Source organism: Acomys russatus, chromosome 6 (genome assembly GCF_903995435.1).
Source record: "Acomys russatus chromosome 6, mAcoRus1.1, whole genome shotgun sequence".
NCBI classification, from domain to species: domain Eukaryota; kingdom Metazoa; phylum Chordata; class Mammalia; order Rodentia; family Muridae; genus Acomys; species Acomys russatus.
Genome location: NC_067142.1, coordinates 27,057,601 through 27,077,140, shown reverse-complemented (window position 1 = coordinate 27,077,140; position 19,540 = coordinate 27,057,601). Strand labels below are relative to the sequence as shown.

General features: G+C 47.9%; 1 protein-coding gene across 1 annotated transcript in view; it reads left to right on the top strand.

Annotated features, from left to right (window-relative positions):
• Tmem163 (transmembrane protein 163) overlaps positions 1-18,280 on the top strand; it is a 191,396-nt gene extending 173,116 nt beyond the window's left edge. The window contains exons 6-8 of the mRNA XM_051147292.1: positions 9,605-9,716; positions 14,876-15,017; positions 17,940-18,280. Coding sequence (XP_051003249.1) covers positions 9,605-9,716; positions 14,876-15,017; positions 17,940-18,000 — 315 coding nt within the window. The 3' untranslated portion in view covers positions 18,001-18,280. The remainder of the gene's footprint in view (positions 1-9,604; positions 9,717-14,875; positions 15,018-17,939) is intronic.
• Positions 18,281-19,540: the final 1,260 nt, after the last annotated feature.

Genomic DNA, 19,540 nt, shown 5'->3' with positions numbered 1-19,540 from the left:
ATGGCAACACCTTGGTCCCAGAGATTCACATACTCATATGAGAAAACAGCAATGTGTCTGAAGCCTCATTTAACAGAAGGCAGAATACACCAGGAAGAATTAGCCCAGCCTCTAAAGATGCCCTACTAGCCCCTCGGCCAATCATAGTTCCTTTGCTGGCGAACTGATACCTTTCTCTGGGCTTCCTGTGCCCTGACATCCATCTCAGTTCCATGGGCCACAGGAAGCTGGCACCCACGCTCTTCACTGTACTTGGCAAGGCCTCACCTGTCAGCCTGTCCAGGGCTAGGGTGACTCAGTCTGTCGTAAGCCACTAGTAACCCTCAGTGTTCCCTATTTATTTACTCACTGATCCAATCGTCAGTGCTTGACATCCTGACTTCTGAACGGTCTGATGCTAACTTACAAATTTCCAACTTACAAATTTCCAAGTGGGAACACAGGGTAATTTGTCAATATAATTAAATTGCCATAGGAAGTGAGGCTCATGCATGGTGCAATTTCCCCACATCTGAGGGGGTGGGGGAGGGCAGTGACGAAAAGTTCTGAAGACGAGAGTGACGGTTTTGATTTCACCTGGGGCCATAAATCGATTCTCATGCATTATTCAGCTGCCACTAGCATTGCCCTGGTGGCACTCCGACACATGCAGTGTCAGAACGGTTTGGAATCTGTCCTCATTAGGAAGGCAAAGGACGCCTTTTTGCAGGCATAAGCAAGCAGGCCTCCAGAGTCCTCTCTCCCCACCTCATGTCCTATGAGCAAGAAAGTGGGGGTCACCTGAGGTGGGGGTTGGGGAGGAGGGATTGGCTTTGTAGATCCAGCCTTTGTCTGATGTTAGCAGCTACAGTTCACTGTGTCCCAGAGTTGCAACTGTTACTGTCACCTTCTATAAAGAACAAGGCCTGCATAGGAGGTGACAACTGGTGCACACTATTGAAATAATCCCATTTTGACACAAGGTTTTCCTGTGAGCAAGGACACGAATACAAATGCTCTGAGATGCAGCTGTCTGGGGCAAATGGGAGTGGTGCTGAGGAGGCACTGGTGACTATGTAAGAAACCGCTACAGGCACGTGACCACTTGGCGTGGCCTGAAACCCATGGGATGCCTGTGCCACAAGATAGTTATGCATGCAACCCAACACAAAAATTCTAATTCACTTAAAACTTTGAGGGCTTTTTTATTTTCCCATTCTTCCCTCTCTCTTTCTTCTTTTCTTCCTTCCTTCCTTTCTTCTTTATTATATTTTTAATTTAAATTGTGTGGGCTTATCCAGCCTGAACTTATGTTTGTTTGTTTGTTTGTTTTTTTGTTTTTCAAGGACAGGATTTCTCTGTGTACCCCTGACTGTCCTGGACTCACTTATAGACCAGGCTGGCTTTGAACTCACAGAGGTCTGCCTGCCTCTGCCTCTGCCTCCTGAGTGCTGGGGTTACTGGTGTGCACCACCACGCCCGACTTCCAGCCTGAACTTTGTAGATGACAGATAGTGTTACAATGTCAAGAGGCTGGCCGTGCCTGACAATGTGTGAAGATATATGAATGAAGATGGAAGAAGATGCAGCCAGATGTCCTTACTCTGTGCTGATGGGTGGGAACATTGGGTGAGAGGGACGGGGAGAGAGAGTGGAGTTCAGCATGCTTGGGGAGGCAGAGGCTCATGGAGACATCCTGATGGCCAAGGTCTTTCTCTGCGATTGGACCGACTATCTAAGAGCCCCCATGGAGGCAGTGCAGCCAGGCCTCCACCTCTGCTCCTTTCTCTCTGACTTTTGCTCCTGGTCTCCTAAGGGGGCCCCATGATGGTTAATTTTAGTTGTCAGATTGGCAGTATCTGAAATTGACCCATGAGGAGGTCTGTGAGGGAATTTTCAGGAAGGATTAACTGAGACAGCAGACCTCTCTCAATATGGGCAGTGTCACTTCCTGCCTTCACTTGCTCCTGTTGAGTGCATCTATCCCAAGGCCACTGCTGCCACCATGAGAATGCAGCTTCTTCAGCTTTCCAATGTAGACTGAAGACCAGCAGCTTGTTAGGAGGCTCCAGGCGCCTCCTCAGCACCAGGCTGGGACTGTGAGACATCCAGCCTTGTGGACTGTGAAGCTCCTGGGTTCTCAGCTTAGAAAAGGTGCAGATGACCACTGCTGTGTGTGTGTGTGTGTGTGTGTGTGTGTGTGTGTGTGTGTGTATGTGTGCACGTGGCGCATGTGCACACACAATCATTTCTATTCCTCTGGAGAACCCTAATACAGACCCTATCAGCTCCCCTCATATTTGTTAGCTCCTTGTAGTAACAGTTTCTCCACTGTGAACCTAAGTGGAAAAAGAATGCTTTAAGCATGAGTAGCATGGACAGAATTTCAAAACACAAAAACAAAACAAAAGAACCAAACACCCAACTTTTTGTGGAGAGACGTGAGACCAGCATCAGGACCACACAGAACAAGGTGCTGAAACTTACAGCATCACACATGAGTCTCAGAAACATGCTGATAAAAGAATTCAGATCAAAACATGTGTACTTTGTGGCCAACTGTATAAAATACAAGAATAGGAGCAATTAACATACGATGTGCGTGAAGTCGTCGAGCAATTGTAGGGGACTGAGTTGGGGACATGAGGAAACTTCCCGAATGTTTGGGCGAGGGAATTTCCTGGGTGTTTTGAGAGTTTATTTATGTTTTTCTACTGGCATGATAAGACTGGATTCTTAATATCTTTATTTTGAAATGCTTTATTATATTTTAAGATATTTAGTGTGGGGTAGGACCATGTGTGCCACCGTGAGAGTATGGAGATGAGAGGGTAGTACATAGAAGTCAGTTCTCTCCTCTCATGCATCCAGGATTGAGTTCAGAGAGGATCTGACTTGGCAGCAAGCACCTCTACCCGCCAAGCCGGCTTCCAAGCCCTCCCTGCAATCTTTGTATTTACTAGGCGTTAATTATAGCTCAATAAGAAAACTTAGAGGATAGCACATACTGGCAATCCCAGCACACACAAACCCAGAGATAGAATCAGAAGGATTAGGGTTCAAGGTTATCCCTTGCTTTATAGTGAGTTTGAGGCTAGCCTGGGCTACATGAACCTGTCTCAGAAAAAAAAAAAGTAATAACATGTAAAAACCTTAGTCACTAGGTCCATTGGGAGGCAGGACATTATCAGTCTTAGCCCTGTGACTTGCTGAGTTGTAAGCCACAGATCCTGCCTGGTTAGTTGTTTTTGGCCATTTTCCTGGTCACAGTCTGCCGTCATCCCTGTCTTGTTTTTGTCTACAACACCCACTAGTAGCTCACTGCTGTAAGTCAAGTTCAAAGGGGAAGTCCCCACATTTCTAAGAAGTGCTGTCCAAGAGCACCTCCAGTGGTGGGTGGGTGTGGAGGGCTGGATGGTTGGCCATTCCTTGTGAGAAGTAACAACCAATAGCCACATTAGACATGTGGGCTGCGGCTAGGCAATTGAGAAGCTGGGATTGCAATTTTGTTCATTTTTAATTCAAGCTGATTTTTAAATGTAAACCAATATGTTTGAGAAAATTATTATTAAAAAAAAAAACGTGGTCACGGTAGTTCATGTCTGCAATCCTAATATCCAAGAGGCTGAAACCTGCGAGTTTCCTGCAAGTTCCAAGCCAGCCTGGGCTACATGGTGAGTTCCCAGACAGTTGGGCTATGCTGTGAGTTCCAGGCCAGCCTGGACTACATTGTGAGTTCCCAGACAGCTGGGCTATGCTGTGAGTTCCAAGCCAGCCTGGGCTACATTGTGAGTTCCCAGACAGCTGGGCTATGCTGTGAGTTCCAGGCCAGCTTGGACTATACTGTGAGACCTTATATTGGTTACTTTTGTTGTTGTTGTTTTGACAAAATGCCTGATAAGAAGTAACTTAAGAGAGAAAGGGCTTATTTTGGCTTACAACTTAAAAGAAACACAGGCCACCACAGTGGTGAAGGAATGATGGCAGGAGTGTGAGATGGCTGCTCGCATTGTGTCCATAGCCAGGAAGGAGCGGGCAGACAGAAAGTAGGGTCCTGCTACAAACCCTAAAGGCCTCCCGTGAGATCCATTTCCTCCAGCAAGGGTCCATGTCAAAGATTCCACAACCTCCCATACTGGCCCCACCAGCCAGGGACCAAAGTGTTCCAATGCATGACCCTATGGGGGCATTTCCACTTAGACTGCTGCAGACCCTGTCTCAACAATGACTGCAGAAAAACAAAACAGCCCAGCAGTGGTGTCTCATGCCTTTAGCCCCAGCACTTGGGAGGTAGAGGCAAGCAGATCTCTGTGAGTTCAAGGCGAACCTGGTCTAAGGAGCAAGTTCCAGGACAGCCAAGGCTACACAGAGGAACCCTGTTTCGATAAAACCAAAACCAACCAACCAACCAACCAACCAATAACAACAACAACACCCCCCCCCCAAAACAAAACAACAGCAAAACCATCTGAAGATAAGAAGGGTTGCATTCAGGTTGCACCTAACTGAGGAGGTGATGTTTTCAGAGAGGAAGGAACAGTGTGTGTAGTAGGGTTATGCGGACACGTCAAACTTCTAGGCAGAGGGACAAGCCTATGCCAAGGTCTGGGGTCAGGAACACACTCTGCAGACCTGAGGCACCAGGAGGAGGTCAGCATGGCTGCAGCAGAGTTAAAGTAACAAGTAGAGGCCGAGGGACTGGCTCCTTCTGGTAGCTTTGGCTGGGCTTGTGCTTTCAGATCTGGTGATCTGATCCTGTCTCCTGGACCCTTCCACTTATCAGCTGAGGTGACACAGGGTCCCAGGATCTTCCAGGAGGAAAGCTAACTGGAGGACCTAGTCTTGCCAACAAGGTATCCAGCCCAGCACACAAGGGCAGATGTCACACGACGTCAGCACTAGAATTCTCACTTAGCTCAAGTTCTATCAGCTTTTCTCTAATTGCCTTTGAGTCTTAAAATAAGATCTTGAGTCTCCCCCATCTCCCACCTAGGCTGACAGAACTGGAAGGGGTGGGTAGCCTTTGTTAGGCTGTGAGGGACAATGAGGGCATGTGGGCTCAGGCTGCAGCTCTTTGTCTGTGGGTTGAGAGCCCCCTCTAACCCCCCACGAAGCCTGGTTCCTTTCTGCAGTGTGAAGTGGCAGAGTCCCACTGCAGTTTGAGGTCAAGAACCCCTCCTTGCTTTAGAAGGGATGCTATCTCCTCTGGTGTGGCCACATCTGGAGCTCTGATTGTGTTCCTGGTTTTTTCCACTAGGGAAGATGTTGACCTGGAGTTAATCTGGGGATAGACCAGAGTATAGAATGCCAAGCTTTGTATATATGTATTTGTGTGCATGTGTGTGTGTGTTTGTATGTGTGTGTGTGCGTGTGTGTGCATGTGTGTGCATGTGCGTGCACACACACACATACACAGGTACCTGTATGTGGTGTGCACTTGTATGTATATATGAGTGGAAGACAGAGGACAACTGTTTACCTTATTTTTTGAAACAGGCTCTTTCAGTAACCCTGTAATTCACCCATAGGCCGGGCTGATTGGACAGTAAATCCCAAGGACTCTCCTGTCTTCACCTCCTCAGTACTGGGATTGCAAGTGCACCCCAAAATGCTTGGCCTTTTTATGTGGGTTCTGGGGGTAGAAACCAGGTCCTCATGCTAGCAAGGTGAACATGGTACAGACTGACCTACCACCCAGCTGAAACATGCTTTAGACCACTGCAATCTGCCAGGTTCCTGGATGCCTCTGCCAGATGTTTGTCCTCCCAAGCCAAGGAAGGTGTTGTTTTTCACGTGTTTGGACCAGTGAAACTGGAAAATTAGAGTCTTCCAATTTTTAGCTCTTCACAGAGACACACCACTCACAAGGACTGATCAACAGCCCCTGTCACATGCAATTTGGAAGGCAAGAGGCTTTTGAGAGCAGATGAGGTAGTCTTCTAAGATGTCCTTCAGTGAGGCTCAGGCACTGCCCTAGCTTGATTTCTGTCAAACACTCTGACCAAACATCTTAGAGAAGGAAGGGTCCAGGGCTCATACTTTGGGGTCACATCATGGTCCATCACTGAGGGTTATCAAGAGAGGAGCTCAAGCCAGTACCATGGAAGAAGACTATCTTGGCTTCTCTCTCTCCTCTCTCTCTCTCTCTCTCTCTCTCTCACACACACACACACACACACACACACACACACACACTGCCTCCTTCCCTCTCTCCCTCAACACACACACACACATAGGCACAAACACACACACACACAGACACAAACATACAGACAAAGGCAGACAGACAGACAAACACACACACACACACACACTCTGCCTCCTTCCCTCTCTCTCAACACACACACACACATAGGCACAAACACACACACACATAGACACAAACATACAGACAAAGGCAGACAGACAGACAAACACACACACACACACACTCTGCCTCCTTCCCTCTCTCTCAACACACACACACACACATAGGCACAAACACACACACATAGACACAAACACATAGACACAGACAGACAGACAGACACACACACATAGGCACAAACACACACACACACACACACACACACACACACACACACACACACACACACATACCCCAATCTCACTTGGGCAATTTCTCAGTTGAAGGCCCCTCTTCCCTGGCAACTCTAGGCTGTATCCAGCGCAGAGGCTGGAGAAATTGTTCTGCTCTTCCAGAGGACCTGAATTCACTTCCGCAGCACCCATAGAGTGGCCTATAAGCAGCTATAACTCCACTTCCAGGGGATTCAGTGCCCTCTCTGGCCTCTGCAGGCACTTGCCACACACACATACATGCAGGGAAAATATCCATACACACAGGACAAAGCAAACCAAAACCAAAACCCAAACAACCAACAGCTAAAGGGGATGACATGGTCTCAGACCATTCGGGCCATGTCCACAGAGTGCCATGGACTAGGGGCCCAGTCTACAAGCAATGCTTGTTTCTTAGAATTCTGGAGGTGAGGAACGCCAAGGTCAAGACACCAGCCAATGGCTGGCTTCTCCGCTCTGACCTCACACAGGGAAGGGAAGAGGGAGTTATCTGGTGGTCTCTTCATAAGAAGGTCACTTATGGTGGTTAATACTGCTTGTCACCTTGACAGTGTATAGATTTTCACTGGAGACAAGCTGCTTGACACACCTGTGAGGGATTATATAGATTATGTTAGCCTCCAGGCATGTTCATGAGAGAGTCTCAGAGTGAGAGTGCTCTCTCTGTGACGGAACATTGCCATGCCCAATCCTGTGCAGGCGATCACAGCTCCTGAAAGTGCTGGACAGGTCCTTTCTAAGGAGCCTTAGCCTGTGACCAAGCATCCTAGGGCAGCTTATGAACAGTTAACATTTATGGTTCACTCTTGTGGCATTGGAAAGTGCAAGATTAAGGTACCAAAAGCTTTGGTGTCATTTTGTGAGGGCCAGCGTCTTGGCTCAGTGAGAGCTGACTTCTTTATGTCCTCGTATCAGGAGGTGACAATTCTGTGAAGTTGATTACTTGAAAACAATTGTGAATTTGAAAATGTTTGAGGTCGGTGTTTGGTGTATGCATATGTTGGTTTGAATGTGTATGCACACACATGTGTGTGTGTATGAGTGTGTGTGTGTGAGAGAGAGTGTGTGTATGAGTGTGTGTGTGTGTGTGTGTGTGTGTGGTGTGCGTGTGTGTGTGTGAAAGAGAACAGAAGCCAGAGACTCACTTCTCAGGAGCCACCCAGGGCCTCTCATTGGTCTGGGTCTGTTGATTAGATTGGTCTGGCTGGCCAGTGAGCCCCAGGGGTCCATCCATCTGTCCCCACCTCCCATCGGATGCTTGAGATTCACGGAGAGCCGGACTAAGTGCAGAGGGGCCCAGTTCCTCCACCACGTTCTGCCATATCAGCATCTCACAATCCCAGTGTGTCTGTCCCCACCACGGGGTCATATCACACAGACAAGCTAATGGACTCCTCAGTTATGATTCCTCCTCAGTTTTCTCACCAATGCTTTATGTTCCTGAACCTACACCAGCCCTAAATTTTGCCATACTATACTTAATTATCACACCTCCCCAGTGCTCAGTTGGTGACAGGTTCCACATATACCCTGGCTTCTAGAGACCTTGACACATGTGAGGAATGAAGGTCAGCTGTCCTGTAAACTGCATTTTAGTTTGGGCTGGATTGAGTCTTCACATTAAACGGAGGCCACGGATTTGGGCGTGAGTCACAGAGAGGCACGGTCCCATTCCCTCACAGGACACGTGGCATCTGCACAGCCTATGGTGGTGATGTTAACCCTGGCTGCTTGGCTAGGTGGTGTTCGGTGGGCTTAAACACTCTCGTGTTACCATTTCCCCGCTCCTTTTAAAAAGAAATTTTTTTTTATAGTGTGTGCGCATGCGCGTACACCTGTGTACGCATGCGCGTGCTCGTGTACACTTGCCACAGCTTGGGTGGAGGGCCAAGGACAAGTTGGGGCAGACGGTTCTCTCCTTTCACCACGTGGGTCACGAGGATTGAGCTCATGTCACCAGGCTGGGTTCTAAGTCCAGCCCAGGCTCAAGGAGAGCTGGTGACCGGAAGGTGATTGCTCCTTCCTAGATGAACGAGCAGACAAGGATTCATGAGCAGTTGCTGTTAGAGTTGCCTCTGCCGTTGGTGGGTGTTTTGGGGGACGATGCTTTACTATTATACAGGAACCCCAAGTCCAGAGAGGTGATTTTTCTAAACAATTTCATTTAGTCTTTGGCCTGGCAAACCAAGCTGTCTCCTTTGTCCCTGCGTCTGTCACTGGGATAGCAAATTTATTAATAAAACGCATAAAGAAGATCCTATTTCTCTGTGGATGTCTGCTACCGTGTTGGATTTCTGCTGGCAGTTGCATTTTAATCTGGGAGAACCTGGAGGCTGTCTCTCAGGGGAGCAGCGCGTGGGAGCACCAAAGACGTCTCGAGGGGCCTGATGTCAGGAGGTAGCAATGAAGATGCCAGCTCTGCCCATGTGACTCACCCATTTGCTTGCAAACGTTAATGCAGAAGCTACAGGAAGTGTGAAAATCACTTCAACAGAGGACTATTTTTAGGCATCACTTTTTCCCACCTTGCAGACTATCTTTGAAATCTCAATTGTGTGAATGAAAAAGAAGAGGAGGAGGAGGACGAGGATGAGGAGGAGGAGGGGGAGGAGGAGGAGGGGGAGGAGCAGCAGCAGCAAAACCAAACCAAGGCTTTAAGTATCTCTGCCATAAATCGTCCTGTGGCCAATCCAGTTGGTTCTGTAAGAAAGGATTCATGGGCCAAGACCCTCAGTTGGCTGCTTTGTGACTTATATGTAGACATAGACATCATTGTTGGCATTATGACCAGCCTTGCTGACAATCAATGATCACTGTGTATTTTAGCAGAAGAGTAAGAAGGGAGGAAATACATAATGGCTTTGTAAATATTAATCTGTTTTTAATAATCTTTTCTTAACTCCAGCCACACAGGTGACCGCCTGCAAGATACCGCCCCCTAGTGGCAGCATGCCTGACGGATAACTTGTCCTTTGCACAAAGCCAGTGGTGAAGCTGAGGGGTCCACAGATGACATGTCAACATCTGGAATGTTCTCTTCTAGGACGATTTCCTGTTCAGTGTCTCCATTCTAAGTGGGATCCTTTGCAGTGTCCTGGCTGTGTTGAAGTTTATGCTCGGGAAGGTTCTGACAAGCAGAGCTCTCATCACAGACGGTTAGTGGCACATGCGCACCTCGCCTGAAAACTGAGCACCAAGACAGGAAAGGTGCTGCCTGGCTGCTGTTAGAACCAGAGGACCCACTCACCCCCATTCCTAGTCCCCAAACTGCTTACGTCATGACACTGGGAGCTCTCACACCGAGGCAGGCGCCTAACACCCTGAGTTTAATCATGTAAAACACAGCAGAAATAGCTGGGCTTCTTTTGGTTTCCCAAGACAGGGTCTTGTATGTAGCTCAGGCTGGCCTTGGGCTTTCATTTGTGTAATGCTTAAAAAATGAGATGCAAGGCAACAGATATTATATAGAGACATTTATTATATGAGCATGGGAGATCGGGGAGGGGAGAGGGGTACCCCCAGAGAGATAGGGAGATAGAGACAACAAGAGAGGAAGAGGAGAACAAGAGAAGAGAGGAGAGGGGTAAGAGAGAGGAGGAGGGAGAGCAAGAGGGAGAGGTAGGTGGGTTTGATCTTTTATATACTCCTGGACAGGGCCACGCCCAGTGGCAGGTAGGCAATGACGTCACAGGTTGCTAGGCAGACTGGGGCAGGATCCTAACACTTTCTCCTGTCTTCCTATGCATTGTGATTACATGTGTGTGTGCCATTGTTGCTGGCCTTTTGTTTTGTTAGGGACAGACACAGAGCTGGGACTATAAGCCAGTTTATAGAGTGCTTGCCTAGCATGTACAAGTCTTGGGGTTTGAGCCTCAGTAGGGCATCGTCTGGGTGTAGTGCTGCATACCTGATGTCCCAGCAAGCAGGAGGACCAGAAGTTCAAGGTTATCCTTGGCTTCATAGTAAGTTCAAGGCACCTGAAATCCCAGCAAGCAGGAGGACCAGAAGTTCAAGGTTATCCTTGGCTTCATAGTAAGTTAAAGGCAAGCACAGGCTATGCGAGACACTGCCTCAAAAACAAACAAATCAGTCAAAAGTATTTAAACTGAATGGATTGGAGGCTGAGACGACTTTCTCTGAGGGACATAGCTGGGGCCCAAAGTTCTTTTCTTTTTCTTTTTTTCACTTTTTTTATTTTTAAAGAAAACAGGAAATTTTATTTTTAAAAGAGTTTTTTAAAAATTTTAGGGTTAAAAATAAAGTTGTGTTTTGTCTTTAACTTTTTATGGGTTCTCTGTGAGTTTCACATCATGTACCCAGTCCCATTCATCTCGCATCCCTTTGTACCGGCCCTCTGTCCTTGCAACCTCCTGGCCCAAAAAGAAAACAAATCTCATTGTGGAAGTTGTAGTGTGTCACACAGTACACCCTTTTGTCCGTACAACTTTACTTGCAAATGTTCATTGCAATGAGCCATTGGTCTGGTCCGAGGCCTCTGGATTCTGCTCCATCATCAATACTGGTTCCTCACTAGGACTCCTCTCAGTTATCCTGTTGTTGCTCTGTGTCATGGAGATCCTGCAGCTTTGGATCTATATGAGCATCCCCTTTATACACTCCAACAGTTCATCAATGGGGTTGATGTTGGGGTGGGCCAACTCAAAGCCCTGGATTTGATGGCCCAGGACCCCCCCCCCCCAAGACAAGGTTTCTCTGTGCAGCCCTTGCTGTCTTGGACTCACTTTGTAGACTAGGCTGGCCTTGAACTCACAGAGATTCACTTGCCTCTGCCTCTCTGAGTGCTGGGATTAAAGCTGTGCACTACCATATTCAGCTGTTTTTTTTTTTTTTTTTTTTCCTTTTTGAGACAGGGTTTCTCTGTGTATCCTTGGCTGTTCTGGACTTGCTTTGTAGACCAGGCTGGCCTTGAACTCAGAGAGATCCACTTGCCTCTGCCTCCCCACGTGGGTCAGGTTTTTAAAACAGAAGGAAATAGAGTCTGGTGGGACCTTGGTCTCTCTAAGCTGTGGGTTCTGCGCCACCATCATCCATGTTTCACCACCTGGTGTCTGGAGTTGGGGAGGGGCGGTGTCACAGTGTAGTCAGAACTGCCTGCTGAGCTCCTGAGCTCCCAGGGCGAGGATAGCATACGCAGTACCCCAGTCATCGTCAAGGTGAACCCATCAGTCCCCAGCCTTTACTGCCTTGCAGAGGCCCAGTGTCTGTGTGCTCCGGCTGTCCCTGCCTCATTGTGATGAAGTGCAAAGCCTGAATGTGGACTCAACAGTCAGAGCCATCCCCTCGACCTCCCCGTGATCATGAAGTCACAAATATGCATATCAGATACATATCTGATGTACATTACTATTCATAACACTTGAAAAATTACAGCCATGAAGTATCAGTGAGAGTAATGTTATTGTTGGGGGTCAGCATAACATGAGGAAGTGTATTAAAGGGTTGCAGCATTAGGAAGGTTGAGAACCACCACTTTAGCCAAATGCCCAGGGGAGGGGCTTCCCTCTCTTCTGATGCCACCCAAATTTTCTCTGTTATTTTTGTCCTGCCTCACTTTGATGCATGCCCTGCAGCCATGCCTCTTGCTGAGGCAGAGCCAAGAACCTTCTCTTCCAAGAGAGACAGGACAGTCTAGGAACCTCTTATCCTATAGGCTCAACAACCCTTACCTGTACCCAACCCAGGTGTTGACACATCCTGGACTGGATCCCACTGACTCAGCCACCCAGGTCCTTTGTGTGTTTGTGTATATGTGTGTGTTTGTGTGTATGTTTGTGCGTTTGTGTGTGTGTTTGTATGTGTGTTTGTGTATGTGTTTGTGAGTGTGTACGTTTGTGTTTGTGTGTTTGTGTGTGTTTGTGTGTGTTTGTGTTTGTGTGTGTATGTGTTTGTGTGTATGTTTGTGTATGTGTGTGTATGTGTTTGTGTGTTTGTTTCTGTATGTGTTTGTGAGTGTGTATGTTTGTGTTTGTGTGTGTGTGTGTGTGTGTGTGTAGGACAGGCGTCTTTACAGTCAAGAAGTAGGTCTTCAGGGAGAAGGGGCAGCTGGTGGGTGGTGGGGTCATGGAGACATGGCAGGCATGGTCTTCATGCTGCCTAGCCAGTCTTGGTCCAGTTGGCTTATTGTTGTAGATATTCACTAAGTATGCAAATGTGCCTCAGGATGTAGCTCTGCTGGTTAGAGTGATTGCCTAAATGAGTGATGATCTTGGTCCCATCCCCGGTACCTAAAAGAGGGCATGGTGGTGCACACCTGTAACCCCAGCACACAGGAGGAGTGCAAAACTATGGGTTTAAGGTCATTCTTGGTGAGTATGAGGCCAGCCTGGGATACAAGAGTAAAGTGAAATAGCCCTGAGCAACAGATGAGTAATACAAGTAAGACGGAAATATGTGAGGTTGCCCCGTGGGGAGTTTCAAGGAAGGGGTGACAGGCTAGAGGAACAAGGGGACCCTCTGATAGTGTTCTCATTCCCTCCCAGCTTAAAAACACCTAGGACCTTTATGAAAAACCTTATCAGAATGTTCAACATGGAATTAATGATACTAATTACACAGATTCCAGTCTAGTCATCAGTGTTGGGTCAGTGGTGTCTCCGATCAACATAGCTCCAGCTTTTCTGTGCTGTCAAGCCAAGTCAGGGTTGGTTCTTCAGAATAGCCCTGGGGTTAGAACTGAGGGCACAAGCCCGGGTTTGGTGAACAATGGCTAGAGACTGGTGTGTGTGTGTGTGTGTGTGTGTGTGTGTGTGTGTGTGTGTGTGTGCGCGCGTGTGCGCGTGCATGCTGAGGCTCTAGCACTTTCAGGATCTATAGAACCCAGCTGGAAAAAACCGTGGCATAGTAGTGATGCAGCCATGTGATCCCAGTCCTGTTGGGGAGAAGCAGAGGTGGGCTAGCTTCAGACCAACTAGCTTTAAGTTCACGGACTCTGTCTTGAAAAACAAGACAGAAAGTGATATAAGAATGACAGCTAGGGCTGGGCATGGTGGTGCACGCTTTAATCCCAGCACTCAAGAGGCAGAGGCAAGTGGATCGCTGTGAGTTCGAGGCCAGCCTGGTCTGCAAAGTGAGTCTAGGACAGCCAAGGAAACACAGAGAAACCCTGTCTCTAAAAACAAACAAACAATGACAGCTGAAGGTGACCTCTTCCCCCCTCTGTCTCGTCTGTCTGTCTGTCTGTCTGACATACACACACTGAGGGAAGTGGCAGGGCAGATTGTAATTAGTACCTAGTCCCTGTGTTTGTAAAAGAGACAAAAGGCAAAGGCCAGGGAAGCAGAAGTCACCTCCTGGAAGAGTTAGGCTAAGGAGGTGAGTTCCATTCAGCAGTTCAACCTGGAGGTTGCAGCACAGGGCTGTCCGTGGTGCTGACTGGCTGAGGGCTGGTTCAGTAGAACTATGTCGCCCTCTAGTGGTTGAATCGGGGAACTTTTGCTCGTCACCTTTTCTGAGCTGGGCGGCAAGGAATGGCCAACCTCTCTAGGGACAGCTAAGGTTAGGCCTCACCCTCTCCTTTCCTTCCTCACTTCTTGTGGTCATTCACTAATTACTCAGGCGGCATCAGCATCCTGTTCTGGGACATGAGCGTGAGCAAGGAAAGGGACAATGCTTCTGTCCCCAAGCTTAAGTTTCCAGTGGAAGAGAGATGGTAAAAATAAAAGTAGCAGCGATAGCATGCTAGGGAGGAAAGAGCTGTGGGTAGAAACAGAGCTGTGAGGATGAGGAGGCAGGCTGGGCAGTGGGTAGAGAGGTGACATGTAGGCGCCGAGCCTTCTGCTGAGAGGGAAGCAGCACTCATGGGAAGGCCCAGACAAGCCGGGCTTTCTGTAAACTGTTTCTGCCTTCCCTCTTGCTATGGGACTGCTGAGATACGGACTCCCAGACCCATGCCACCATGCGTGGCTTGGCATTGATGCTGGAGGGGTGAACCATTTCAGCCATCTCCTTAGTCCATAGAAATAAATCTTTAAATTGATTTATTCGGAGAGCCTGCAATCTGAGAAGACAGTGGCTTCACAGCCTAGAGATGTGCCTTCCATTTCATCTCTAGCAGGCAGACTATACAGAGAGTGGAAGCGAAGGCAGTCTGTCAGTCCACTTAGTCCTGCCCCCTTGGGCTCTGTTTTTCCCTTCATCATTGCTCCTCTCTGTGTGTAGTGGGTGAGAGTTCCCCTATGCTAAGGCCACCGAGCCTCAAATTCCTCCTGAGCCAGCTGTTTAGATGGTGTCTAGATGGACAATTAACTCAGAAATGCCCACCTCAGATCACTGTGTAATTGTCCTTCTTTTGCAGGGTTCAACTCCCTTGTTGGAGGAGTGATGGGATTCTCCATCCTTCTGAGCGCAGAGGTGTTCAAACACAACGCGGCAGTCTGGTACCTGGACGGCAGCATCGGGGTCCTGATTGGTCTCACCATCTTTGCCTATGGGGTCAAGTATGGCTCTGTGTTTATCTTGGATTCACCCCAGGGTGCAGGGATGCTCTGAAACCCCTCCCTTCTCCCACTCTGTCTCCAGTCAGGAAATGAGACCGGGATCTCACATCTTCCTCCTTTATGCCCCAGGAACATGAGCTCTGTGTTTGCCTTTCCTGGAAAAATGTGAACAAATCTCTCTTCACCCCAGATAGAGCACCAAAGACGGTTGAGAGTAACAAGCCCACCTGTGTCTCGCTTGGGCACTGTATTGGGCTTATTTAAAGGAGTGTGGGTGAAGAGCTACTTACAGAAGCATAGGCTTTCCTGTTGGCTTTCTGTTGCTGTGATAAACACCATGACCAAAAGCAACTTGGGGAGGAAAGGGTTTACTTAGTCTTGCACTTCCGTGTCACACTCCATCAATGAGGACAGTCAGGGAAGGGACTTAAAAGCAGAAACCTAGAAGCAGGAGCTGATGTGGAGACCATGGAGGGATGCTTCTTACTGGCTTGCTCCTCATGGCTTGCTAAGCCTGCTGTCTTATACAACCCAACACAACCTCTCCGGGATGGATGGCATGCCTACAGTAGGCTGGGCCTATCCCACATTAATCATTCATCTAGGAATCCCTCGCACACACTTACCTGCAGGTCAATCTGATGGAGGCATTTTCTTGCTCAGTTGCCCTCTTCTCAGATGACCCTAGTTTGTGTCAAGTTGACAAGATAAAACAAAGAAACAACCAACTAACCAGCACAGTGGGTGACCCCCCAAACAACGTCATCATCAAAAGTGTCTCACCCTGGTGTGGTTGATGATGCCCACAGCTGCATATACAGAATTGCCTGCAGTTATCTTCCCACAGTCTATGCACTCCTGTACCTCTGAGACCACAGGGGGCACGTACTGGGCCAGGGTTATGCTCAGCTCGTCGGGAGGTGTGGGATTGGGTGGTGTGTGGCTGGGATCTCAGGTGAGAGTCTGATGGCCCATCCCTGCCCCAGTGTTCTCCAAAGGAATGTCAACAGACCAGCTCTTGGAGGTCACCTATGGGTCGCTGTAGCTGCCTTGCCTAGGAAGGTGATGTCTGGTCTGAGTATTTTTGAGAAATAGAAAAGACCTGCATGGGGCACAGGCTTCCTTTGAGATGGCCTTCTGGAAGTGAAAGGGCCTCTGGGAAGAGACTACACTTCAAACATTAATTTACTTCTTCCTTGTTCTTTTTATCAACTTAATGGTCTATTTCCCTCCTCTATACATTATTATTATTATTATTATTATTATTATTATTATTATTATTATTATTATTAATTACTACTACTACTACTACTATAGTATGTCAGGTAGCCAAGGCTGGCCTCAAACTCACTATGTACCTAAGAATGACCTTGAACTTTTGATCTTTCTGCCTTCATCTCCAGAATGCTATAATGAGGGTTTTCATGATGGCCAGGTGAGTGTCACCTGAGCATCCTTCCTGTCACCTGATGCCTATGTGACTGCTGGGAATCAAAGGAGGCACAGGAACAGGCAGCCCTAGGCTTAGCAAGGCTTTACAAAAGGGGGCACTCCTGGGGCTGGTGGGATGGCTCAGTGGGTAAAGGTGCTTGCAGCCAAACCCGATGACTTGGGTTCAATCCTCAGGACCCAAAGGTTTGAAAGGAGGAGGGGACTGACCTCCATAGTTGCCCTGTGTCATGTGTGTAAGCACACGCACACATATGCACACACACGCGCACACACACACATGCACACTAAATAAATAAAATGTAAAAAAAAAAAAAAAAGGAAAATGGGCCTACCCCACGCAAAGTGCCACCCTGGAGGAGAGCGAGACCATCTTGACATTGGGTTTACTTTTCCTGAAGAAGTAGCATGCTGACAGTCCCTGGATATGGCCTCTGGGCTGGACTCGTTCCCTGGGAGGAGCAGTCCCGTCAAGGTGCTGTACTTTTAAAAGATAAGTGCTTCCTCACTTCCTCTGGGGTATTGTCCTCAGCCTCAGAGATAGTTACAAGTTACAAGCCTCAGCTCTGGCTGCTGGGAATGCACACAGTGTTGGCACTGCTTTGGAAATCTGCCAGTTTCTCAACATGTTAATGCAGGTACTATTTTTGCCCAGTAACTAAAAAAAAAAAAACAAAAAAACAAAAACAAAAAAAACCCAGACAGATATAAATATCAAAACTTTTATATGAGCATTCATAGCAGTTCTGGTCATAATACAGTAGAAATCCCTCACCGGCTGATAGAGGGATAGATATGGCATATCCATCAAAGAGAATGAAGTGTCAGGACACCTTGCACTGTGAGTGAACTTTGAATGTGTTCATGTTTAAAAGGCTATATGCATTTTTATAGGAAATTTCCAGAACAGATATATTCATAGAGTCACAAAGTAGATCCTTGGTTGTGTGCAAAGAAAAACTGGGAGTGACTACTAGTGTATGGGGGATGAGAAGAACATTCTGGAGTTGAGACATCATGGATGAACACACAGCTTCATGCATATACAGGAAGCCATTGGGCTGTATGCTTTTAAAGGAACGGTGGTGTGGTATGTGGGCAGAGGCAGTCACAGCTAAGACTTGGGGCTTTCTGGCTAGCCAGTTTTGGTATGTAATTTGGTACGGGCAGTCAGCCTATCTGGTGAGTTCCAGGTAAAAGCGAGAGACCCTGTGTCAGAAAATCAAGGTGGGCAACACCCATGGGAAGTTGGGAAAGGTTATCTGGCTTTCACAGGGTCCCACACACATACACATGTACACCCACCCACCCACATGCACCTGTACACCCAGGTGTACAAATGCACACACACACATGGACACACACACACATGCATACACACACGCACGCGCGTGCACACACACACACACCAATAGCCTCAGTTTCCCCAAGCTCTCTCGGTGCTGAGGTGACCCTTTCTGTCTGTTTCTGCAGGCTCCTCATCGACATGGTGCCCAGAGTGAGACAGACACGTCATTATGAAATGTTTGAGTGAAGGCGGCTGGAGGGGCAGAAGGGACTGCCCGAGGTGAAGAGCGCCATGTGACAAGAGGTTTCCATGCAGGCAGATGGTGCCAATATTTAACTGCACATCCAGTTTCATTTGGGGACGTTTTTGTTCACAGAGTCTGTCTTCATGGGACAAGGTCAGCCTGGAGGCTGGACCTGCCCTACATCCTCACCCTGTCACCCTGTCGTCACCCACCATCAAACACACTAGGACGATGTCGCCCATGGGAGGGGCCGCCACACTTCCCAATCTTGAGCCGGAAGTAACATCTTCTATTTCCTTGAGTCAAGCAGTTCTTGAAAGCAGGCAAGGGTCTCTGCTTGACAGGAAGCTACCTGTGGCGCTTGCTGTCAGCCAAAACCAGATAGTAACTGACCGGGTCACCTCCTGACACATGTGGCTAAGCCACCTCTAGATTCCCACTCCTCTCCCTTAGCTGACGTCATCAGTAGATCACTTCCTAACTTCTACCAAGCCGTTTCATACACTTTTACTAATCCCAACACTAAACAGATTTGTCCAGAAGGAGACCATTCTATTTTTAAAAGTGTTTAGTGACACATGAGCTTTGCATGGACAAGCTACGTAAGCCACACCGCCCTTTCTTCCACGGTCAGAACCTGCATCTCGTGAAAACCCAGGAACCATTTTTGAGAGATGTGAAACTATACATTTATTTGTAATAAATAATTATAATCATCACCCAAATCTGCATCTCTCTCTATGCTGTGCTAAGTGTCAAGGTGCCTTGGTCTGTGAGAAGTGGGTCACTCCCCTAGAAGGAACAAGATGCCCTCAGTGTATGTAACATTAGGTGAAAGTGCTGTAGACATGTGCCCTATTCCACCATGTTCTATAGCTCTCACAGTACTGCCCACACAGCCATGCCAGGCCAATAAGGACCTTTACCATTTGTATGGTATGGGAAGGTTGTATCTGAGAGCTGTTAGTGTGTGTGTGTCCACAGCCAACATATAGAGAGTATAGAGTATCCAGGTTTCTCTCTCTCTCTCTCTCTCTCTCTCTCTCTCTCTCTCTCTCTCTCTCTCTCTCTCTCTCTGTCTCTCTCTCTCTCTGTGTGCGTGCCCACAGCCAACATATAGAGAGTATCCAGGTTTCTCCCCCCCCTGTGTGTGTGTGTGCATGTATGTGTACATGTGTGTGTGTGTAAGGGTGCTCTTTCCTCTGTGTGCTCACATGTGGATTCCATATTTTTATTTATCTATTTTTTGGGGGGAGGGACAGTCTCTCATTGACACTAGAGCTTGCTGATTCAGCTAAATAGCTAGAATGCAGCTAGCTCGTGAGTCTTGGGAATCTGTATACTTGCTTTCCCAGCATAGGAGTTGCGGATGCATACCACCATAAATGGCTTTTGTGTGTGTGCTAAGGATCTGAAATCAGGTCTTCCTGATGCCCAGCATGTGCCTTACCCAAGGAGTCATTCCCACAGCTCCAGCATGTAGCTTTTCTATTGTGGCTGAAGGTAGGCCAGGCAGGGGGTTGCTGGTGACTGGTGACAGCA